The sequence below is a fragment of the Trachymyrmex septentrionalis genome, unplaced genomic scaffold (assembly GCF_001594115.1).
Source record: "Trachymyrmex septentrionalis isolate Tsep2-gDNA-1 unplaced genomic scaffold, Tsep1.0 scaffold24, whole genome shotgun sequence".
NCBI classification, from domain to species: Eukaryota; Metazoa; Arthropoda; class Insecta; order Hymenoptera; family Formicidae; genus Trachymyrmex; species Trachymyrmex septentrionalis.
The window spans coordinates 131452-158213 of NW_017305397.1; the positions used below are offsets into that span (position 1 = coordinate 131452).

Consider the following 26762-nt stretch of genomic DNA (forward strand, 5'->3'; position numbering starts at 1 on the left):
GCAATCCTCTGTAAAAACGGATTTCAGGAGGGACATCGTGTAGGTAAGTTTGCGCGAAGGGTGCTTTTGCAAGCTCACGTCGTCGTAAACCCACGCTACTAACTACATTACGAGATTTTACGCGACAAAAAACTCGCTATTTTACATCGCCCCTCTATCCCGCATCGCGTGAATAGTCACATTAAATCCCGTAATTTTTTTACCCCCGCTGACATGTTACAACAATTGAACCCTTCTACGTACGCCGAATAAACTCTTTCCTATTATGCTCTGCACGAAGTGATATATTCTTATGAGCTATATAACTCTTAAATACATGCATTTTTATGTTATAAGAACAAACTACAGGAGTTGTATCCCTGTTACATTAAAGTTTAATGAGAGAGCTCTTCCCTAACAAGAATTTCACAACTTTTAATTACAACATTAAATACTGTTATAACTAATAGAGAAAGAATTAAAATATTAAAATTCGTACTGACTTCCACTGCGATCGTTCATCTGCATAAGTTTATGTTAATTAGAGGTTACCTTTATTAATACATCTCTCAAAAATTTTGCGCGTACCACGAGTAAAAAAGGATTCGTCTAAAAAATTCGATAATTCACAACGCACATGTCGAATGCGCAATGAGCAATTTGCAATTCTTTCTTTTTGTGGTCGCATCCGGTAAATCCAAAAGGGAAGAGAGAGAGAGAGAGAGAGAGAGAGAGAGAGAGAGAGATCAAGTCGATTTCTCCAAAACTGATATATCATTCACCTTCATCATTTCTTGTTTTCCAAAGCTCTTTCCTCTTTCCTTCCCTAAATCCATCTCTTTGTCATGCTCGAAGAGAAACACTTTACAACGGCTCTTCGTCAAGCGAAATTTTGTGGACGTACGTTTCCTAGGCACTTCCGACTTCTCCTCGCATATACATATATATACGCAACATGTACATGTACATATATACGAGTATACGTATGCGCGTATGCGATGTTACCGTCCGTAAATTCGCGAGCAGAACTGGCTTGGCGGAGACACGGCCTTTAACTTCTGGTTTTAAGAGCCTACACTGCGTTACATTATGTTTCTCGCAGCCTCATGACAAATTTATATATCGAGTAAATGGGATTGTAGACTAGATCGGATTAGAAGTAAAAACTCGACTATTTAAACCCTAAAGATAATACAAAGACAAAAAACTCCCTTTTCTTTCTGTACTCAAAAAAACCTCGCAGTGTATGCACTGAGAAAAAAAATATAGTCAATTTTAATAAATATTTAGTTCAATACAGCCAACTAAACATACTTATTTACTTATAGTAAATAAATATTTGTTCAGTAAAAAAAGAGGTTGTTAAATCAAATTAACATTTCTTGTATCAAATAAATATATCTTTACATTTAATAAATATTTAGTTGGCAGTATTCAGATATTTATTAAAATTGACTATATTTTGTGTACAGTACTTATATACAATTTATACGTTGTGTATTTATGCTCTGTATTACTAAAAAAAAACAAAAAAAAATACTAACACACACAATATATTAAAACAATATTTTAATTTAAAATTATTAGAATTTTTCGATCTGCTTTTCCGTAGTTTCGCAAAAGAATTTAATTTTTGACTATAGTAAGTTAAGAGGTCTTGCGCGCGCTACGCGCATACACGATATTCCTTGGAATAATAATACAGCAGGTATAGAATACGGTTATAGTACCGTCGGGAGTTACCCGCATAATTACATTCCATTCAACCAGCTTTAAGCCGTGGAAGCTCGCGGAATGTGCGATTCTATGACGTGCGTGCGCGAGCGCGCTTGGCGATAACGTAAATTTCAGGTAGACGAGTTACTACGAATTAAGTCTAACTGAATACTATAAGCAGATTGGCTCAGGAAGAGTCAAATAATATCTTCTTCGTAAGACGGAATCCGTATTTAACCATAACGCGAGAAATGTTTCGTTTCGCTTCTTCCTCAATTCTGCCGCTTCGAAATAATTTATGATAATTGAAAAGCGTATCTTATTCACTTTTAACCAAAGTAGTTGGTAATATACGAGTGAAATATGTTTAATGTTGTAAAATTCCATTGCAATTTCTTGATTCGTTGATCTGCGTAATCTTGCTATCTGCGTAAATCCTCCTTCTGCTTCTGTAAAGGGCACTGAAGCGGTGTTTCTTCTTAGAAATTAGAAAGTGCGTGATATCAGTAAAGAGAAGAAACTGGAGGGAAAGTGAAGACGTGAAGGAGGACGTAAAAGAGATTTTGCTTTGACGTCTCACTGGTCAAGCCACGAAGCATCGTGGTTGACCGCCGATATAAAGTTTTATTGCCAAATTCCCTTCGATCCAACCCTTCGCGCCATCCCTTCACTCGTCGAAAGCATCCCTCTCACGTCCTCGTAATTCTACAAACTTCCTCATCATGTTCTCCCATTTCTTCCTTTTGACTATCTAACTTTCAAAGAAAGAGAGAGAGAGAGAGAGAGAGAGAGAGAGAGAGAGAGAGAGAAGGAGGAAAGAGAGAGGAAAAGAAAGAAAACGGTAAAGTGATGAGATTGAATGCGCATTGTGTCGTAAGTCGACGATTGTACACGCATGAAGACAGCCAGCTGAAAGGAGAAGAATGGTATTGTCCTGAGTGACAAGAGACCGGATACGAAGGAAAAGAGCAAACGAAGATCAAAAAAGAATAATACGTCGCAAGCATTAGACATCCTGGACTCGTACTTTACGACTTCTTAATCTCATGCCTCTTTAAGAACGTCCAGAGTATCAAATGCAAAAAAATACAAATAAACTTTTTGCCAAGAAAGAAATTTTGACAAGAATCTAATATATGACAAATATAATAATATAATCAATCTAATCACACAAATAGGACAAATATTTAATAACTATCTCATCACTTCTCCGCTGCAAAAGTTTCGAATTTATATTAAAAAAAATGTTTCAAGAAAAAAACTTTAAAATAGTTGCGATAAAATTTGAAGTTATAGACAATAATAAAAACAAAGTAAACAAATTAATTTTAAATAAAAAATGAGATATATATTATTACCAATATAATTCTCTGACTTTCATTATAAAAAAAAATACTGTAATTTTATCATACATAATCTACATAAAGAAAAATATAATGGAAAAATATAATGTTACAAAGGTTATTATTATTATATTAGCAATAATAACGATATATCAATTATTTTTTCAATGTGATTATTATTAGGATTTTATTAACGCGTTATAATTATAATTTTCGAGGGATTGCCGTACGATTTCTCCCATATTACTCCATTTTAATTTGCACGAATTGCCGTGAATTTATGAGACGACGATAAAACAAACGGCGATGTATCGTCCAAACTTTTTTATTAAACAACTTCGGTATCCCTTCACCCAAATAGCATCGGCGAACACGGATACTGATCGCAAATGTTCAGCATTGGTATCGCAGCTCCAATGTAATTTTTGTGGAATTTTCTAATACTATCTTTTAATTAATTAATAAACAACATAAAAACAACTTTTAAAAAACAGGTATTGATGAGAATAATTCGGAAAGTAAAGCACAAATTAACAATTTTGCACGTGAGCAAATTACAATATTCGACTTACTTATAATATATGATTTATTTAATATTTTAATGATTCTATCCGTAACTTTTTTAATAGCATGAACAATAATTATATTAATACATATAAAGAATAACTTTGCAAAAATATATAAAAATTTAATTAGAAATATATCTGGAAATAATTTTGTGGGACTATATCACAATAATATTATATATAAGGATACTAAAGCAGAGGATGAGCAGTGCTGTGAAGTTTTGCATTCTAGCAATCTAGAGAATCCTACGTAATTATTTTAATAATAATGGTCTAACAAAACATTTTCAGATATGTATCAAGTTAAATTTATAGATACTTTAGTAAAATTGTTCTTTTTATGTATTGGTCCAATCGTAAAACTATTTCTATTTGTACGTAAAACAAAATATAAACACTTAGCATTTACTTTTTAAGATTTTTTTATACAATATTAATATTCAAAAATTACGGATCTCTCAAATAAAAATTTATAGAAAACCGTAAACTATGATACTCATCGTCAATGTTAATTTATTGGTGTAGCCAAAAAATTCTGCTTTCAACATTTTCTTTCTCGTATGCGCCTCGCCTTATTTGAAGAATTTAGATGTAAGTATCGACAAAAGGATATCGATTGCTTCGAAGACAAGCGAGGACAGACGTAGCCACCGGGAGAATCGCGGCTAGAATCCTTGAAACGTCCTGGACGCCATCTTGTCCCTTTTTCTATTTCGATCGCACGCCGCCTACTGATTACTTATGCTGTACGCGTATCCTGGATAATGGAACCAAATTATAACCTCCTGGGATTACGTTATCTATCTATTCGCAATATCGAGAACTTAGCCCAACCTTTAACCCTCACCCTTTAGCTCGACCGAGAAATTTATTATTGGCTTTGGTGGCAAAAAGAAGATATCGAGTTAGGCCAGGGAGGATAAAAAGCACCCTCTGACTTAGAAGATTCTTGAAATCCTCAATGCTTCTTTAGATTAAATCTTTGAAATATTTGATTTAAGATACCACCGATAGCGGAAACCATATTCCAGAACGACCTACGATTTGTTAAATGCTATTCGATGGAAAACAGAAACAGAGGTCTTCATTTTTGAAACTCTTAAGATAATATTATATATACACGTATTTACACATACACACACACACGCGCGCGCGCGCGCACGCACACACACACAAACTATTTTTTAATACTTTTAATAGTTTTGATTTTATATAAATAAAATAAACTGTAAATATTCATAAATAAAAATGTATTAAATTAAGTTATATTTCTAAAAAAAATGTTAATTTTTAATATATCTGATTGTTAAAATAATTAAGTTGCAATTTAAATTTCAATACGTTAAATTTAAATACATCGAAATATCGATAACAATTGATAAAAACATGACATTTATTTATAACGTCTTATCTTTAAAAATTGGTATTATAAATTTATTTCAATAATTTTCGTACGAATTTACGATATCATTATATTTTATTGATATTGATTGTGACGTTTATCATCATATTTTTGATAATATATTCATTCTATACTTATTTTGAAATACAGGAGTAATAATACACAAGTGCTAGTTTCAAATTTGTTTTTTTCAGCACAATCCTCTGAATATTTTTGTCAGGTATTGATAGAGTTACAAGTATCGCTAATTCTCTGCATAATAACGTATGTTATAAAACCAAAAAGAGTAATAGGAAATGTTGCATCACTAGTTTTACATTTCGCGCACTCTTTCTCTCCCAATCTCCTCAGTTTCTATCTCTCTTTCTCTTTGATATAAATAATAAGTTTTTTTAGTATATTGTCGGATGCGAAGGATGGAGAAGCGAAAGCGATAGATTTTCCATTAAATATTTATAAAGCACAAATCGCCATCGAAAACAAGTCTAGTAATAAGATCGAAAGTTCAATCAGAACTACTGAAATAAGCATGAATCGTAATAAGATGAGATTATTGACATTTTGATAAAATCTCAAAATATTTTCCATCATAGTTAATACTTACGTAGAAAGCATTCCATTTTCGTACATAAGAAAACAAGTTAGGAATAAATTTTTGCCAGGATAGAATTTTTGATTTGTTAAAAATTATTATTTTGAAATTTTTAACTCTTATAAAAATTATATTACATATATATTACAAATATTATTAAAAAATATTACAACGTAAAATGTTATAGAGATTATCTTGATATTTCAAACACAAGAAAATTATATCAAACATATAAATCATTATAAAAGTTTCAATTTTTTGTAAATCTTTACAAATATTAAATATCAAATGTAATAATAGAAATCAAATATTAATACAAATGTTTCATTTGAGGAAAAATAATTATTGTTTTCCTTAAAAAAAGACTATATGCGACTGCCTGTATCATTATCAGTTAATTAATAACATCAACAGAGAAGGCTGACATCGACTATAGGACTTTTCAACATAATCGATCGAGCGACGCCGGATTCGTCAATCAAGCGAAGGGTCGCGTAAATTATAATCGACAGTGGCTTCAAATTGACTCGCGTAATTATGGAAATCAGGCGTTGCGTCGCGTCGTGACGATGCATGCCGCGCCTAACAACCGAATGTCATTCCAATCGAACGGTCTTGACAAATCACGATTTCCGTTTAGGCATATTCGGACGGCATCAATTTACATCGACCGATTGACCCATCGCTAGCGTGAACGCTGAATGACGGCGAAGTCGTTCGCATTGCAAGTCCTTTTCGTTTGGCGGCATAAAATAATGAAGAGAATTCTAAGGGGTTCATTAACCTCTATCAGAAAAAAGAGTATATTGCTCGTTAAAGAACAAAGTTATATCGCAGATATTTTATATGTTTCTTTCATAATGATACAGTCAATAGTATATTGGTAAAAATATTTATGAATATATTTAAGAATTGCTGATGAGATCCTTTAATTAGATAAAGACGCTGATATGTTTGTATAATAATTAAATAAATTTTTTTAATATTGTATTTTTACATATTCCCTCTAATTTGTATTTAGATTTCTTTCAGAACTCATCTTTTTAAACTTGATATTCCTTGATAATTTTCGCCAGATTTACACTATTATTATCATATCCTATTTACTCACTTAAATATTACATTTATATGTTTAAATATCCAAGTATAAATTTAAAAAATACAATTATCTTTCCAACAAAAAAATGTTTTCAATTTTTCATTCAAATATTTTCTTCTTGGACGGACTGTTCCCAATTTTAGCGACGTTTATGATAACAATAAGTCTCATTTTCTATGAAAGGACGACGTTTTCAACGCGTTGAAATAATGCGCGAGAAAGAATCGCGCGGACATTGCTGGCCATATCGACCGCTTTGGTTAAAAGTTACGGCAGATGCTGGGCGGTGATGAATAATTTTCAGAATCTGTCCGGCCCCCGGCGGCGAAAGCTCTGTTCTTTCTTTTTGGCTTCGTCGAACGATCCTTCCCCGCCTTTATTCTTCTATCGCGCGCTCTCATTATGTAGCCATGGGCACAATTCTTTCGCTTCGCTTTCTATCGCTTTGCTCCATCCATCCTTTCTTCATCGATATTTTTTATTGTTTTCTTTCCCCCGGACGTATCACTTATTTTCTCGATCGAAACACGCGACTAATATTTGTTTCCAAAAATAGATTTCAAGAGAGATAGAGATATGATAACTAGCAGCAAATTTATAAGATTCCGACTTTTAATATATAGTCAAATTAGTTGAAATAATTTATTTTTAAATGAATCAAGTCATATTTAGAATAATTGCACACATTTAACCCATTGAGAACAAGAAATTTCTAATAAACTACAAAAGAAAAACTAGTCTAAGTTCTAAGAGTTTTCACTGAATTCGATTCTGGCTTAATTCGGTCTCAGAATTTTTTAAAACTCAAATTTCAAATAAATAATCTGATTAAAACTCGATTTTAGAAGATTCTTGGTACGCTGAGTTTAAATATAATCTGAAAACATCAAATTTCAAAGGGGCAATAACCTCCATGAAAGAAGAGCTTATAATTAGAGTTTGAAAGTCAGTTTAGAAATCAATATTATTTGAGTAACAATGATGAGCTTCAAATAAGCGAAACTGTATGATAAAATAAAAAATTTCCCAATACTATAGTCCTTCTTTTTCCTTATATTTCATTAATGTAACAATTATTATTACATTTTTCAGTCTATTATAAAGAGATATTAATAAATCATTGAGTTCAATATATAAAATTGCGAGATAAAATGTAATACTTTGTTATATAATAAATAAAAACATCGATTTAAGGATAACGCAAGTGCCATAGTGAATTAATAACACAGATATCGAATCCTCGATCACCGCGTGTGGAGGAATAAATTTGGCAAATGGAAATCAGATTTGGTGGAGACCGGAAGATTATCGGGCGATTTTTCAGCATTAAAGCAAATGCGCATTCGTTCGATCTTCTATACGTTTCTAGATCCTTTCTGGATCCTCACGAATCACCGACTCCTTCTCGACATTTCCGAAATCCTGGCTATCCTTACGGCTAACAGCAACGAGAAACAGTCGAATTTTTACCGTCAACCATACATAATTCAGGAGTACCGTTCGTAGCCGCAAGGAAGAAGAGTTGGAAAGTCAGGGGTAGGTGATATGAGGAGCAGTGAGAGAAAAAGGGAGAGCTGAAAGACACCTTGCTTTCTTGCAAAATAGAAGCAACAGTCAAGTGAGATCGTGTATCTACTCGTTGCAAAAGAAAAACAAAGAAATAAAAAGAGAGACGGAAAGGAGGACAGAGGTAGGATATCGATTTCGAATGCTTCAGTGACGTAACTTTCTAGGCGAAAACTGACATTCAGATGAACAAAAGAGCTTCTTTAGAACTATATAGGATGTTCCGTGTCAGTTTGATAAAGATTCAATATCGCGCTAACATTCAAAAGTATTCACTTCTTTTGTTTGAACACACTCTACAATTCAATCTTTTACCATCTAAAAACATAACAAAATTCGAATTATCATTTAACGATTGATATACTTGTTTTCTTTTACCACATATTATATATCGTTTTAGAAATATACATTTTAATTGTCTTATTCTATTTTCTCAATTTTTCATCATAAAATCTTTTTTTTTTTTAAATTAAATTAATATTTTTATAGTAATTTAGTTCTCTCATATTTATTTTCAATTTTTAATATATTTCTGTAATTTTTATATGTATAGAGACCATGGATCTAGTGCTTGGATCGCACATACGATACGTTCCTGACAAGTTCATCCTGTTCATTCCGCCGAGTCGAGAGCGAGACTCAATTGAGAGGGAGAGAAGGGTAGAGAGTAGCCGGGTCAGGAAGCAGCGGGAAAGTCTCATTTATCGCCGGGTCCGTGGGTCGTACCGGTTTGTCTCAGTATTTCTTCGGGGATAGTTTGCGAGCGGGCTATAACAGACCTCCGGAGTTGTACTGGCGGCACAGACGCCGGGAATCCGGGGATGGGTAGTAGAAGCAATTCACTCTAGCGCGGTAGAAATATCGGTTGTATATATCGCAAATATCTCATCGTGCTTTCCTATCCATTTTTTGGGCTCCCTGAACGTCTCTGAATTTCCGATGAAAAGAAAAGCACTTCGAGACAATGGAACTATCTCGTTCTTACGTCGCTTTAAGACTCATCTATCACGTTCTTTCGTTGCTCTCGAAGTATTACGTTATGTCCGATATCGTATAGGAAAAATGGCAATTTGAATTATATTCATATTCGATTTTTTTTCATATAATTTACACAAAATTATTTTCTAAAAAGTAAAAGTATTTTTCATGCTCAAATTTCATGAAAATTTGTGTATAGATGGAAGCACTGCGTATGATTGAAGGATGTAAACTTCCGAGAAAAGAGTAAACCTTGCAGCCCTCCATCATATGCAAAACACTATGCATATATAAATTTACATGAAAATTGGACACCTCGTGATCATAAGCCTTCCTGGTGCGATATTGCATATGAGCACTATATACACAATAGTGTAGTTCGTAAAGTTGTCTTCAAATCCTTCTCTCCACTCTAATTAAGCACAAAAAAAACTTTTTTAAAATTTTATATTGTCCAAAATATATATAAAAACTTTCAATTAGAAATTAACACGCTTAACAAAAGAATCGCTTAAGAAAAATTTTCTAAGTAATTCTTAAGAAGACTTTAATTTAAGTTTTCTTAGAAATTCTTTATTTACATTAAGATTAATTCTTTATTTCAAACCTTTTCAATATAGATTTTAAAACACGTAACTTTTCGGAAATTTGTCGATAATTAATAATATCGTTAAGAAAATTTCGCTGAAATTTCTGAAAATTCAGAAAAAAAAAATCACATAAATTCTTCCATACGTAAATAAAGCCACATATAAATTGTACTACCTTAAGTACTTTTCCGCAAACACGTTTAAAGAATGGCCTACAAGAACGCTGAAGAAGACAGATCTAAAGGATAGATTTTGTACAGATATATGTTCCCGGTTAAGAATCTCCATTCGGTACGAAAGAGTCGAAGGCAAAGAGATCGGTTTTGGCCCATGCAATATGTATTGATGCGCGATATTCTATTGGCATTTTATTGTTATACCCCCTACCCTTTCATGTTCCGAACCATCCCCGATCTTTCGAAAAAACCCCGCAGGGAACGTTTCGCCATTGTCCTTGAAGCGTGGCTTTATTTTTATGCGCTACGCCGCAAGGTGGTAAAGAACAAGAAGGAAGATTTCCGAATAGTCGAGGAGAGGACGAAGTTGACCTCGTAATTTTCGTTGGAATTTCACCGGAGACATTTTAGATCGTTCTCCTATCCCATCGTCTAGCTTTCTGTCTTTTTCCATTTCTTTAACTCTTTCTCTACCCGTCATTACCAGAAGTATCAGAAAGGGATCATCCCCCCCCCCTCCCTCGGGATCGAACACCCAGCATGGCTTTCTGAAAACAGACTTATTTTATGGAAACCGGCAATGCCGGTTATTATGGAACGTCCATTTCCGATGGGACGACGATACATGACGATGATCTCATGGTAGGATATGTGTCATTTCCTTAAATGTCCCTCTGGGAGCGGTTGGTGCACTCCAGTACGCGCTCGGAAGTCGTGTGTAAGCAAAATGTAATTGTGATTGCATAGCAGCGTTTAAACGGAGATAGAAATAGGGTAAAGTTGCCGAAATCGCGCACAGGCTCCTAAATCGCACTACCTCGCTTAAAAATTCAATTATTGTATTTATATACAATACTTTCTTACGATTATTTAAGAACTACATGATTCTGCAACGCTATTCCTTTATACTCGTGGCATGAAGCATAAGTAGAAGTGTTATTTATAGAAATAAAAAAATCGTGATATCTATTTTTCAACGTATTTTATAGCAAAATTATAGAAAATATAAATTAAATAGCCTAAATCTTGATCGTCATTTGTCGTGATTAGAATATTATTAAAATTAAATTAATAGGGCAAAAGTTTGCTTTACATTTTTGTTTACAGGTTAAATAAATAAAATTTTTTTAAATGCTCTAGTTTCCTAAATCGCACCATGCTATAATTTCCTAAATCGCATCACGATTTAGGAAATTAATTTTTTTGATCTGACCTTTTAAATCGCATGTTGCTTAATATTTTTACATTTCTTACATTTTTATTTCATTTATTGTTATATGAAAATATATATTATAAATCCACGAAGTGTTTATTTTGTTACACATAGAAATTCCTTAAATTACTTCTTGAAATTATCATGTATTTCAGAAATTATGAAAAATAAATTGTGCGATTTCGACAACCTTACCCTACGATCTGCAAAGGTATGAACTAATAGTAAAAATATCTCCGTAGGCAGCTTGCACTTTCTCTCTAAGAGCTTGAACTCATGAAAATCACTGAAACTCTTGAAACTTGGCTCTCTTCTAAATGAATATTGCGATAATCGTGGCATCAAAATGTGTCTTCGGAGAATCGAATGATATTCAACAATATTGTAATCGTATGCTACGGATTAAAATTACACTTTCAAAGATAATTAAAATCTATCGCACATAAGAGTTTTATTACATTGTAAAATTCATTTTCATAATTTACATTTAACAGCTGAGTTTGACATTAAAGAATTCAAATGATAATCCAATTACTCCGAAATAATTATCATCGTAGTCACTTATTATAAAAAGTAATAATCCAATTAATTCAAATAACGTACTCTTTATAATTGGTAAATTTCAATGTGCGTGTGATCTATTTTTATAATTATAGTATCACAATTATTCAACAGCTTTGAAATAAATGACTTTAATAATTTAATTTTAATAATAACATTATACACAAAATAATAACACAAAATAATAACATAATTATTTATAAATAATGAAATGTTTATTGTTTTACGCTTTAGTTGTAAACATGGTACTTTGCTTTCTGTAATCACATAAATTTATTATGCAATTACAATTTAAAATCACAGAATTTTAAAAATTAGCTAAATGTAAAAATTATTCTCCAATTATAAACTATTTTTTGTGCAATAGCTCCTTGATCGAGAAATCTATTCGATTCACTAATCGCCACTAAAATGAGAATGAAAATAGCTCTCGTGATCTTTAACAATAGTACAACTAATTTTCGAGCTCGTTCGAAGTTCATTATTTTAATTGGAATTCTTGGATCGAAGATTTCCTTTTAAGTTGAAAACAATTGTAAAAAGAAAAAGCAAGACATAGTTTATTGTATGAATTGCATTTATTCAAGCTTTTTCTCACAATCGATCTACAACATTCTATTATATATTTCCATTTTGTTTCCATATTTAATAAGTACTTTATGTTGTAATATCGAAATCTACATTCGCGTACTTTTTGATTTTATTCCAATAAAATCCTACTTTTAGCAATCGTATCTGAAATAAATTTATTTAATTATATTATTCGAAACATCTAGCTTTGACCAAAATGATGGCGTTCTCTGTCGTATTTGATGTATTCTTATTTTTTGTTTATTTTTTATTTAATATCGAATTTTCTTAATAAATTAATATTACCTTCTATATTCGAGCAAAATCTCTACCTAAACCTTGATTATTAAAAAGATATTTATTTTCAATACTGCAAATAGATAACATAGCCAAAGATAATTTTCACCAGAGCAAAATTTGTTCGAATAAATCAAAGAGATCGTATATGATAATTGAATCATATTTCGAGCAACTCAAAACCTATTCAAGTTATAGAAAAGTTATAGAAATTGTTTGCCTATTCTTCTATCTGATAAAGCACAGTAGAAACGTTGAAATTTAATTTGAATGCTCACTCGTCGACGCGATAACAGAGATGGAAGTGAGAGGCAGAGCAATTATCGTTAAAGGCTCTCGGCGGCTTCTTGTTACCAAAATTAATTCAATTGCTCCAGCGACCCTCGGATGTTGTAGCGACGGGTTTTCGGCCGATTACAACAACAGGGCTTATCTCCATATCGGTCTGCTGACCGATGCACCGCTGCATATGCCAGATGATGCATCGACCTGTTCATATCTTTGTGACGCATATACAATGAGATACTTGGAATCTTCGAAACAACTTCAAAGATTCATAATATCCTTTTTCTTCATCAAAGTAGTTATACATATAATGTCTTCAAAATTTATATATATATATAAAATATTATATATATAAATTTAATTTAATGTGAATAGTTTGTCAGTATTCATTTTTCAAAGCCGTTAATTGATATAAAAGACAATAAGTTTATCGTACAGCTGTCTTTCAGTACTTTTTGTTCGTCTTTTTATCGGAAACTGCAGCCCACCAAAAAAATATACTACTAATTAAATTACGGGCTTTGTGCTCGTGAATTCAAAACTGACGAATTTTCGAATCGACTCTTCTTCGGATTCCAATTAAATTTCGCGGCTGGAACTTGTCTGCAGGGGATCGATGCATTGGATAAATCCTTTTTTTCTCGCGTCAATTAAAACTGTCCTGCACGCTTTGAAAAATCCATACCTTTCTCTTCCTCTATTTCTACTTCGATTCTAGCTTCAGATATATTAGTTCAGTAATAATTTAGAAAAATTTACTTAAAATAATAGCGGAATTTTGCTCATTAATAATTTTTTTCATAAAAAATATAAATACAAGCAAAAAATTAATTGTTTTTTAATTTATAATTTAAAATTCTAGATTTTTTATATAATACTGCTCTTTCTCTGTCTGTAATGCTTTGCGCAGTTTTTAATAAATTTGAAAATAAATAATAACGTAACAATAATTAAACAATTAAATAATTAGATAATACTAATTAATTAAATAATACTAACGCGGTGTACATAAATACACTATCTCAAAAGCTTAAATGAATTAATTATAAAACGCTATACAGTTAGATAAAATGGTGTAAACATATATTATTACATATATTAATTATACATATATTATACATAAATGTATAATACATATATGTATAACATATACAGAGTGTGTTTCAGGAGTTGAATAGACACAAACTTCAGACAATAGTAGATTTCACTAAAAGAAACAGCTTTTGGAGGAACTTACGTCCTCCGACGCATTTTTAAAAATCTATGCATCCTTGTTTAAATCGGCTGTGAATACAATCGATCGCGTGGCAACATTGTGCGCGTCATCGGAGAATATCAGTCCAAGTTTTTTGCTTTTTTATCTTTTTGCAAAAATAAAAACAAAGAGAGAACTAGTATTGTCAGACGCGACTGAACGAATAGCTCCTTAAAAATGCACCGGAAGACAGTTTTCTTAACAAAAGATGGTTCTTTTGATGAAATCAATCACACTCCCTGTTTATCCTCTTGAAACCCCTGCATATATGTATATATGTATATGATTCGAAATCAAATAGGTCAAACTTCCATCCCGAACGCATTAGAAGAATATTTAAGAATTTTCTTTTGAAATGTAAAGTATTTCGCTCGTCATCTGCCGTTTTCTTCTGGTAGCAAAGATGAGTGAGCGATAGTCAAGGGACATGTCTTGGGAAAATTGACGAGGTGTGCGTCCACAATCACGCCAAGATCGTACATACGCCGAATAGCAAGTTTAACTCCGCTATTGGCGCGACGGAAGATTTCGCTTGAGCATTCCGACTGTGTCTGTCCTCGTTCCTCTCCCCCTTAGATCGAGAAATCGAATTCCGGTTGAGTACACGACCTTATACTCCTCTATATCCCGCCTGTCGTCTACGCCCTCCTTGTTGCCAATGCGATTTCCGCGAAAACCCCATCAACCATCACCGTGTCGCATCCACCTCAATCTTCTACCTTTTGCTGCTGCAACTCCTACTGATTTAGCGAAAAGAGCGAGATACCAGCTCGCGATGTGCTTATTCACGATGCATACTGAATCTTGTGTATGTCCTTTGAGCTTCTTTCTGTTACCCAATTTCTTTCGAACGACGTGACAATTTCTTACTTTGAAAGGTTGGCACTTGTGAAACGTTTTATTGCCCTATTAAATATGCATATTGCGGATTGTTGCCAATAAATCAAAAGCTCATTTTCTGACAAAGTAATTCCGTCTTTTCTGGTCTCACGTACAAATTGCTAAATTTATGTATTGTGGTTTTTCAAGCACATAGAGTTATACAAATAGAAATTCATAGAAATCAGAATCTAAAATACAAAAAATAGAAAAGGAAATTATTTCTTAAACAAAAATTATGCTATGTAATATGAGGATTTCGTGAATTTTATAATGAATTCTTTCGCGTAGTTATATTTTCTCTTAATCTTTCCGGTCCCTCATTCAAGCTAAGATATCTACAGAATTTCTCTCCATAAACCTCTTGTTCTTCTCCTTGTTCGCCTTCATAAATTATCTTATCGAAAATTGAGTTTGTTTGATCTGGCCAATTTCTTCCAATCTTCTTAGACACCATTTTTAATGATAATGGACAGGGATATGCACCAGGGATGTTTAAATCCTGCCGCGTTGCTTTCCATAAATAATTACCCGTAGAAATGGAGCGGATTCCCTGGTGATTCGGACCGGAGCAAGTTTTATTTCTTGATCATTCGGATCAGTGGGGAGTTCTTGCATATTTTCTATGCACGTCTTCTGACGAATAATTGAACGGCCGCTCTCTCTCCATCCAGGAAAGTTCAAAGAAATAGAGTAGCACCCCGAGGTGCTTCCTAACGCTGATTAACGACGGACCAGTAATTTCTTCCTCGTAGTCGGCGTCCACATTGCGTTTTAATCGAGCTTAATGGAGTTCTTTAGATCCGCGTGTTGTATAATGTCCGAGCGTTATGAATTGAATACGAAAAGACGTTGCTTCCAATATTGTTTCTTAATTACATAAGTTGATTAAGCAACTTGGATTATCTATAAAAGTTTTTCGAAGAAGATGTCGTAAAAAACTATTTCAGAAATTATCTATTTAATGCGATATTATTATAATATCACTTATTCATAAAAATTTGTATATGTAAATGTTAAATTCTACAACTATTTGACAAGAATATTATTGCGTATTAAATAAAATTATAAAAAAAGAAAAGACATACAGAAAACTATAAATTATATAATTAATATCATAAAAGAGACCATATATTTCAAAATTAAATTAGTTTTAAAATTAAACTAATTTATTTGAATAAAATATTATATTAAATTAGAGATAAAATAATTCATTAAAAATAAATAGTTAAGAGTTATCTGTTTTCAATATTAAAGAAAGATACATATCCATGTATCTTGAATGATTTCAATTCCATATCAAATAACATATTTTTCTACAAAAAATGAGTTTTTTGTAGAAAAGAGACTAAAGATAAAGAAAGTATCTATTTAAATATTATATTTTTCAAAAATTATGTTATTTAATTTGTTTATTCAAGTCTAAAATATTAGGAAATTCGCTTAAAGACGATTTGCAGAGTTTTGTATCTTAAATTGATTAGAAGTTATAGCATTCTAAAAGAGAAATTTGCCAAAAATGTATCACGTAAAAAATTAAAAAATTCAGAAAAGATAAAAAGCAAGTACAGTAGATTTTTTTCTATCTGATTTTACGGAATCACCAATGTAGCAAACTTCGATTCGAAAGAACTTCAAATCTTCAAAAACTCAGGTTACCTAGTTGCAATAGAAAAGTGAGGATCTGTCTCACTCTTTTGCAAAACGCAAAACATTTTATGTTGTGAAAGCTTTTGCGAAATATGCGCGTGCGTGAAAGAAAAGCACTGCCAAGAAGATTTTGCACGTCTCAACCATGTATCTATCTTGCTTTTCCTTTTCATCAAGTCTTTCACTTTGCTTTCGCGTAAATATGGATTGCAGCAACTTGTAGACTTAAAATAGATACAGAAACCACTTCGCACACGACGTGCGATACTTTAAAACAAGGAGAAGACGCCCAGATTCTAGAATCGTAAACTCGTGAATGTTTGTAATAATATAACATAAAGTATTGTAAAAATATATATATTTTTCTCTTTCAAGAGAAAATTCTAATTTATTTCAAATATTGTACAAAAAATAAAAGTTCTTTCAAAAAAAATTTTACTCTTTTGATTTGAAGTAAATTTTTTCTTAGCAAATTTTTATCCATGACTGTGTAGTTTAGCTCATCAGCCGTTAACATTAAATACGTTCTAAATAAAATCCTTTTAAAATTAAACCAAAAATGTTGCTAGCTATTTAAAAAAATCTTACAATTTTTAATTGTGTGAGATTAAAAATTATTCATTGATTATACAGTCCTTAATAAATGTGATAATTTCACTTCAATTTCACTTCATAGAATTGATCAACAAACATTATTTTAACACTCAGATAATTCAAAACTTTTAGTCTTCCCACATAGTTTAGAAAGAATATACATATGTATATCTTATTATCTTTCTTTTTTTTTGTCTCATTTTTCTATTACATAAAAAATTGACATTGACACGTTCTGAAACAAATTTAAGCTGTTCGGACCGAGCGATCTCCTTCAATATTATTTTATCTCAATAAAATATATATATTCCCCCCTCCACGGATAAACATTCAGTCGATAAGAAGTGGAAGCTGAAATTATCCGGACAAAACAAGAGCGCCACTTCGTCGACAGTAAAAACTGCTGGGAAACATCTGCGAGGTCGACCGTATGCGTGCATTTAGGTTGCAAAGATACTGGATAGAGACGAGAATAATGTCGCGTAACAAAAACGGACATGTTTCATCGTAATACATGCTTCACAAATATAAGTTCGGATGCCCAGTTTGAAAAACTTTATCTTCAAAAGTATTTAAATTAAAATATTATTTTTTTAAAACCCACTGATAAGACTGATTTTAACCGGAAAGCTAACAAGCTGCACATTTTATCGACTTTCATTGACTATATTAGGTCATTAATAAAAGAATAGCTTATAAATACTTTTTTAAATATTGTAAAATAATTGTAAAATAATTGTTTCCACTTAAAATATTCAAGTGAATTTTCATCAAATAAAGAGCTGGATAGTTTTGAAATATTTTAATGGTCAAATATTTTAATACTGCAATGTTCCGAGATATCCACGGAAGCCTGCCGTTGTTGCACTTGTGTGGAGATGCTTAGAGAGTTGTAGTATATTCTCGCGTTACAAGCACGAAATACAACGTAACCGATCCTACCGCGAACATGTAAGATATACATACGGTACAGTTAACCAACGCAACTATTCACGATTTAATTGGTATCAGTTACGCCTTAACCATGTTGCGAATTATAGGCAATGTGCGATGTATTTTAGGTCGATTCACTTAACAGGTTGATGAACTACCTTTAACCTTTACGTCTCAATGTTACGTGCTTTGAATCGAAAGATAACAAATTACGCACGAGAAATACGTATTTATCAATCTGAAAAAGGGAAAAGATTCTTTCAAGATAACTGTAGGTGTTTTCCAACAAGAGACATAAGTGACAGCTGTAGCACAGTGAATCATTATATTCTTCTTGTTTGCTAATGCTAGCAAACAAAGATGAAATAATTCATTCGTGTTATACTATCATTTTTCTCTTGCTGAAAAGCATCTTATGTTATATTTTACTATGTATATGAATTATATTAATTGAATAAGAAGAATAGATATAATCATAAAAGTATAAGATATAGATAAAATAATTATAATTTTTCTTGTTGTTTCGTTAGTATAAAAATATATTCACCTATTCAGAAAAAAAGTAATGATCTTAGTTAAGCACAAGTTTATTTTTCACATTTAACATTTTTGTATGACTTTTGATTAAGGATTAAAAGTTAAGGATTGGAAAATTGATAACGAGAAAAAATTAATACTCAAGAAAACCCGTCATCCACTTCTTTGTAATAAAGTTAATCGAAAGTTAATCGAAAGTATAAAAAGTATACTTTCGTGTCCATCTGCGCACTTTCACGAGCGATGGAAAAATAAGCGAAGTTCTCTCTAGAGAGATCGGCTGTTTTCATAACTACGTTATGAAACACAACAGAATGATTATTTTCCCAGCAGGATATCATTTTCTCTGTCGGATATAACTTGGATTATATCAGACAAATATTTGCACCAGAACCGAAGAAAGCTTTGTTCGAATTGTCTTTCTTTCTAGTCGATCAGTTTCTCCTTATAGTAGTCGCACCAAGTTTTCGGCATCCCTCATAAATCCTTTATGATCAATTCTCTTACAATTTCTTTACGTTTGTTTCTTTATTTAATTTAATGCAGTCTTACTCGATCGTATGCCTTCGTATTCGAAGGAAAAAAAAGCAGAAGTGAGAATTTATTTAAAAGATCAAATAATTTGATGCCACAAGTGATATAAGCCACGTAGAAGTTTGCAAAAGCTTAGTTTAAAGGTAAAAGCATAACCGTGGTATTGTTGTATAATATAAAACACATTATTGTTATTTTAGAAAGAGAAAACTCGAATAAGAATATTTATCCAATATAGTTCCTTTATTTTATTCCGCTGAATATTTGACATTTCGTTTCTTGTCGTTGACAAAATGACTTAAAGACGACAGTGAAATACTCAGCATAAGAATCAGCATAATGGAGGAAGCATACTTGAATGTATGGTACAATCATAAGGGGTGGAGAGATTCAGGAGGATGGAAGGATCACCGGAAGGGAATGGAGAATTCGGTGGTGTGGAAACCGACCGACCGACCGCGACGGGACTACCCTTATTTTTCTCTCCCCAATGCATTCAACCTTCTTTATTTGAGTTACCCGAGCCGATCCTTTCAATCGGATTTTTATCTAGGAAAGGAATGTATAACAGATGTCTCGAGTCAGTATTTGAATATTATAAATTTTCAAAACATTGTATATAGAAAACAATTTTTATTATATGTATTGTATATAGAAAATAATTTTTATTATTTTTGTTAAAACTAATTTGCACAAAAAATTACATACGCACTAAACTATAAAAATTCTCTTTCTCTCTCTCTCTCTCTCTCTCTCTCTCTCTCTCTCTCTCTCTTTCTGTCTCTTTCAAAATGTATTTTTTTTTAAATAGAGTTTCATATTTAAACAAATATATAAAATGAGGCTCGAAAAAATCTATCAGTGAAATGTAAAAAAATCGGAGCCTACATCAGCTGTTCAGATTCTACTTAGTGATGCAATGTATATGACAGTTGTACTTTGTGTAAGTTTTTTTATTGTGTTTGTATAAGTTAATATTTTGATAATCATTGGGCTATTCATTACATAGCTAATTTAGGATTTGGATAAAGAAGAACTAAATTGTCGGAATCATCAACCTAGAATTTGCATTACTTATGTAATTTGTATTTTTTCCGTTTATAGTTTATATCGATAAGGACCCGAATTGAGGGTCGAAACGGTTTTTTTTATTCGTATTGTTACATTCACATGAAAATAAAGAATTTTCTGTTTAGCTGATGTAGGCTCCGATGGGCTTTTTTACATTTCACTGATAGTTTCATATTTATTCGTATACATTTCTATATGTTTACATATTATTTAATATTTTTGGATTTAATGATCTGCATTAGCTAAATATAAATTGCAAAATTCGAAAAAGTGACACAAGGTGAATTCTAAAATACTTTACACATTTGTCAGTTTTGTAGAAAACAACAAATAATTATGCTAAAACTTTAAGCAATAGACAAAAATGTTTATTCACGTTTCCTTTTACATATTATCCTTTTCCAAAATATTCTCTTTAAAGTGCGATGCACTGTACAAATCTTAATTCTCGTATTTTATTCCCTTATCTTTTCATCAACAGATATAATGACAATATGTACCGAGTGTATCGTAACGTGTATACTTATTACGCGGAAATAACGTTAAACCGGTTTATACCAATGTAATTAGCATTGCATTGTCATCAAATTACACTTTTCGCAGCGACAGCACGGCGCAATTATACCTCTCACACGTGTTGCGTCGATACGAGAGACTCATATCAATTACCCTTTGCTCGACAACTGCGTGAGTGTGTGTGCGTATGTACGTTCATCATTTGTCAAGTTTGCATTAATCGTAATATGATTAATGTCAGGGTTCGCCAGTGCGCTTTGTTAAAATTGTGACATTATTGCAGTAATAGTAATTAATGGAAAGATTATAATAAAAACAAAAGAGTGAACTACTATTTGAAAAAAAAAAAAAAATTTATGAGAAGCATATTTTATACAATTTTTTTGCAAAATCTTATTTTCAAATTTTCTCAACTTTTAATGTATATGTAGATATTTAGAAGAAATGCAAAATAATTAATACACTCGCATCTATAAACAACTCTCATTAAATTAAGTTGTTTGACCAATTAAATAAAGATAACATTAAAATTAAATAAAAATAAAAATATTTGAATAATTCGTTGCTCTTATTACGTTTTTGCTATCATTCTTTTTATAAGCCTCCAGTATTTACAGTGCACGATTGAGCAAAGATAACGAGCAACAGTAGAACTTTGCGTACTTCGTAAAACTGCGTTTGGTAACTGCATTGCGTTCACAATGATGCGGAGATATTAACTAATGCAATTATAGATGAAGTCTTTTATACGAGAAAGGGAGCGGGAGAGAGAAATAGAAGGAGCGTCGCGCAACGCGATGTTCTGCAACGGCAATGCAGCGGTATGCGTGCGCGATTACGACGCGCGCGTATCTACATAAATTAATTGTGTGATACGCATGCGATGCGTAATGGGCCGCACACACCGTGTGCACGGCCTGCATAATAATTGCGCGTACATAAACCGAGAGGCTTCGGATATAACGTTCGAGTATCGTTTGCTTTACCTACAAACGCGCGTTTGCCGACGGTAATCGTTATCTAATGAAACAGTCGGCCAGCAAATAGAGTTGGATTGAATTTACTGTTACCAGTACACACGGCCAGAATTTACCGATGAACGCCTAAAATCAATAAAGTCTATTTAACAGTTACTTTACAGTTCGCGCTGATATTTCGAGTCTGCAATATTTGCAATCGCATGAACGTGTGGCTCTAACTCATCACTCTTGGTTTTCTGTGCTATGTAAATTTTCTATATCCGTTTGGTACAGCACGATCGTTCTATCATCTGTAATTGTATTCTATACGAAACGTCTCTCTTTATATATACATTATCGTTATCGTATCTTTCGTAACTAAATCTTTTTTCCTAAATAATATCGTAAAGAAATATTTTTCTACTTGAAAACATACCGTGTATTTTCAACGATATTTATCGTACTGTCAGTCAGGTAGAAGAAAGGTTCATTACGAGAGTAGAACTGTAAATTTCCATAGTATGCTTCCTGATACCGGAAAATTTTCTAGCTATTTTCTTTTTATTCCCATTGCCTTCGTAATATTATACTTACGCGAGACCAATGATATTTCGCACGGCGGTCATCTCTCCGAGCTTCAGTTTATCTCGTTGAGGTTAAATAAGGAAAAAGAAAGATAAGCGAGAGCCGGAAGAGAAGTGAAACGAGAGATTGAGAGGAAAGAAGACCGGGAGGGGGGGGGAGAGGGGATCTGAAAAAGGAGAAAGAATCTACACCGAGAAATTGCGAGAAAACGTGGCAAAGCGGCATAAAAAGACTGGAGTGGAGGGGCACGTAGAAAAGAAGAGTAGCCTAAAGGGATGAGAATCTCCCCGCAAGCTGGCAGCAAATCGGACTTCATGCTTTTTGAGCTTTACTGGACAAAGTAAAAAACTCTCTGTGCGCAGGAATAGGATAAATCCATAAATTCACACAATCTCTTTTCACGTAATTTTATATCAAAAATGGACTTCACAAATCACGGATCGCTATTATACCGAATCTTTATCACTTTTGCGTTTGTTGCGAGAAAACCGCGCTCGTTAGTCGAAAGGATCCCTAAGGATATTTGTTTAAGCACCGAGACCACAGTGTTCTCCACAAATTCCTGTGGAATTTACACTTTGAGAGTTCTCGTATATTTTCAGGACGAGTTACCTTCCGTACCGAGCTTGTTGTCGACTTTTTTAAAAATTGTGGCACCAACTGCGAAATAAATTTCTGTTTCCTTAATCGTATTAATAATAATTAATAATAATTAATATTCGATCTTATTAATGAACTCACTTTGCCCTAAGTTCACCTCGTATTAATAATTTTAGCATAATTTTACGTCAAAAATATTCGTAATAATAACTATACTTGCAATTTAATCGTTATTCTTAAAACTTATTTAATTATTTTAAAATATAATACGTTCTCAAAACTCAGCTAAGGCTATAATACTTATAAAAGTATGTAAATACAGAAATTAATTCTCCACAAGTTACACTTTTCTCGTAATGTATATTATAAATATCGTTACAGATTCTTCAGGCGACTCATTAATATCTTTTTGCATATAGACGCAACAGCAAGATATTAAAATAAAGAACAATTTATTATTTCTTTCCTGTTCGTGCGGCTTACTGTCCGCGTGAGAAAAAAATGGACAATACCTAGGTGAAAAACAGCACGCGAACGTAATTTTAAAGTCCACGACACGACCCTGAAATAAATGCCGCGGTGCGTCGTATAATTGCCGAGGTGTTCCCCGCACCGTAAAAATAGTGGTCGCGTCGCGAGAAACGACCCGTGAACCGACAAAACGACCACTGTTTCCCCATTTCTCGATCGTAAGCATAACCCGCGTTTAAGCTCAACGACGCAAAACTTCCGCTCGGTGGGATATCCTCTCGCGTCACTCAAAAATACACGGCGGCGAGCACCGCTTGCGGCGCACACAGCCAACTAAACAAACCCTGGGTGTAGATTTATAGACGAGCGACACCCCGTTGGGAAATCAACATCGTCTGCGCTTTCAGCGATCTCGCGAAGGAGAGCGAAACTTTTCAAGTTTTCATTGACGACACACCGGTACACTGAAAGCAGGACAGATAGAAAGATAGACAGATGGATAGACAGGTAGAAAGAAAGACAAGAAGGAAAGAGAGAGATCGCGCGCAAACATCACATTCGAATCCTTAATCTTTTTTTAATATCAGATCCTTTAATTCTAATCCCATCGGATTTATTTTTAAATTTAAACATATGCAGTTATATTTATTTTCTAACATATATTTTTAATCTATAAACAATAAGTATAAGCGTATTACAAATTAAATATTATCTATATTATATTATAATTATATGTTATATGAACATGTTTTTTTCTTTGCTTAAATAGATGAATCTATATTAAATCAAATAATAAATTAAAATATTTAAATACAAAATCAAGTCATTAAACTAAGTCATGAATATCATCTACTTTGAGAAGAATTTCTGATCGAAAAAAAAACAAACCAGATTCTGATCATATCAATCGGAATTCTAGTCGAGATAATCAGATGTTCAATCATGATATTCAGAATTCTGATCGACTAATATTATGAAATCTACTGCTTCATTTTTAACCAGAAATTTTTCTCAGTGTATATATTATATTATTATACGCAGAATATGTGGATTCTACATGTTATTCGTATAAAAAAATAGAAAAACTATTCGCACTTATTTTTATTATTAATTATACTTGTATTAATTTACTTTGCTTATAGTGTATAAAAGTCATATGCATATATGTTTAATAATTAATCTCTCTACGAAAGATAATATATTGAAATAAACATTATCGTTCCAAAAAGAAGGGGTGTGAGTGTGAATCGACTTGATCTCATCGCCACCTCCGACTTCAGTCAACATTAAAATTTCAAGCTGTCACTTCCCATGGGAAATGAAATGCGGCGAACGCCCTAGCTGCAATTTAATCACGTGCAACCTCTCGAATTTCTATCTCACCAGAGTGTCGAATGTTTTGTAACTTTTCATCCCATTGCCTTTTTATTTTTGCCTATCAAAGACAGTTATGCTATGACAAAAAAATTTTAGTATCAATTTTCTATAATCTGATCGTTAAATTTCTCCATTTCTATTTATTATATTAATTTTGAATAAATAATTGGAAAAGATAATAAAAAAAAATATTACGAAAAAATATGCTATAATAAAATAATTTAAATAGTAAAGAGAGCAAAGAAAATAATTGTAAAATATGTAAAAACATATTTCATTTCTTATGTGTAATACGAATTACAACGTCAATAATTGTTATAAACTTGTCCATATGCGACAATGTGATAAACGTAAGATAGGAAAAGAAGAGACACAGTAATAGTGTCGTAATGGAGGAATCATGACACTTATTCGCACGTGCGTTTCTTAATTTCAACCCCAACCGAAACTATTCAACAGATACAACAAAAAGTAAAAAACAAAAAAGGAAGAGATAGATGCGAGAAACACGACCATATTATTAAATACCTAATTTTACTTCTATAAACACGTTATTTCTTGTTGTTTAACATAAAGAAGAAAAAAATAAATAATATTTATACTATTAATATATTTGCACATTGCTAAACTAAATTCTTAGAAAAACAAATATTAAAATATCTTTTAATTCTTCCCTTGTGTTTAGTTCATACATAAAAAGCATCTTTAAATATCGGCGCATTTAAAAAAGTGATCGACATTGGATCAATTTTAATAACATTTAGGAAATAATTTAGGAAATAATTTAACTTAGTAAACATTTTTATCATTCATTGTATTCTCTTCCATAATTCCAAGCTAAAAAAAATTGAAAGCTATATCAACGTAGCGATATCTTTATTTTCAGTGTTCAGGTGCAGCTTCAGGCGATTTTTCGGAACGAGTGGCAGCACTTTTGCAATCGTCCTCGACTCAGGACGACTGCTAGTAGTGCGCTCTATAATACGTGACGGCCCTTTCTTCCCTGGACCAGCATGTCGACGGAAGGAAGACAAAGGAGAGGTATCATCCGAAGAGAGATATAATCCGACGCGCACGGTGCATTCTAAATGATTTTTGTCAAGCTAATCTGTAAGCTTTAAAACACGTTCCGAGACAGCGTCTGTACTTTAGACTTAAGGCTCACTTTTTTTGCGCGGATGATACTGCGACATGACGACAGTGGAACGTATGGAAGTATCGAAAAGACAAAAATTCTCAGAGCCAAACGCGATCACTTTCACGAAAAACGCGCGTGAAACGAAGTGATCCTTCTCGAGATTCTTCACTTTGTATTGTTTGCGAGAGAGAATTGTTCTAGCTATCGTCAACATTGTCACTTGCAAATTAATGTGTAGCAAAAATTAAATTCTTTATTTTTACAGAAAATCTAGTATATCCTAATCTTACAATTAAACTGCTATACAGTTAAATATATTCAATCAATTCCATAATTTTATACGTGTTGAAAATCAATGCTTTATTTAGAAATATTATTTTTGCTTTATATTAATTAGAAAAGAATATTATTTAAAAATCTGTAAGAGTTTAATTGATTGACAACTCACACTCTGTCATTTTCAGAAATAAAATAAAAGAATTCTGTATTACAAATGCAAACAAATTTCGCGAAAATTTCCTCGTAATAAAATTCTACGTAGCCTGTAATATAGCCAACACTCGTACCTACAACGTAGAGTAACAAGGTCTACGAGCCACGAGTGAGAGGTGCGCTAGGATAATGTCCGATCAGAATTTTCTACCGTCGAAAAAGCGACGAGTGCGTGAATAGTGTACGTGTGCATGTCTGTATGTGTACGTGGACGTGGAGAGGTCAGGGAACGTGTGAG

General features: G+C 32.5%; 1 protein-coding gene across 1 annotated transcript in view; it reads left to right on the forward strand.

Annotated features, from left to right (window-relative positions):
- LOC108748619 overlaps positions 1 to 25861 on the forward strand; it is a 97181-nt gene extending 71320 nt beyond the window's left edge. The window contains exon 3 of the mRNA XM_018486867.1: positions 25781 to 25861. Coding sequence (XP_018342369.1) covers positions 25781 to 25861 — 81 coding nt within the window. The remainder of the gene's footprint in view (positions 1 to 25780) is intronic.
- Positions 25862 to 26762: the final 901 nt, after the last annotated feature.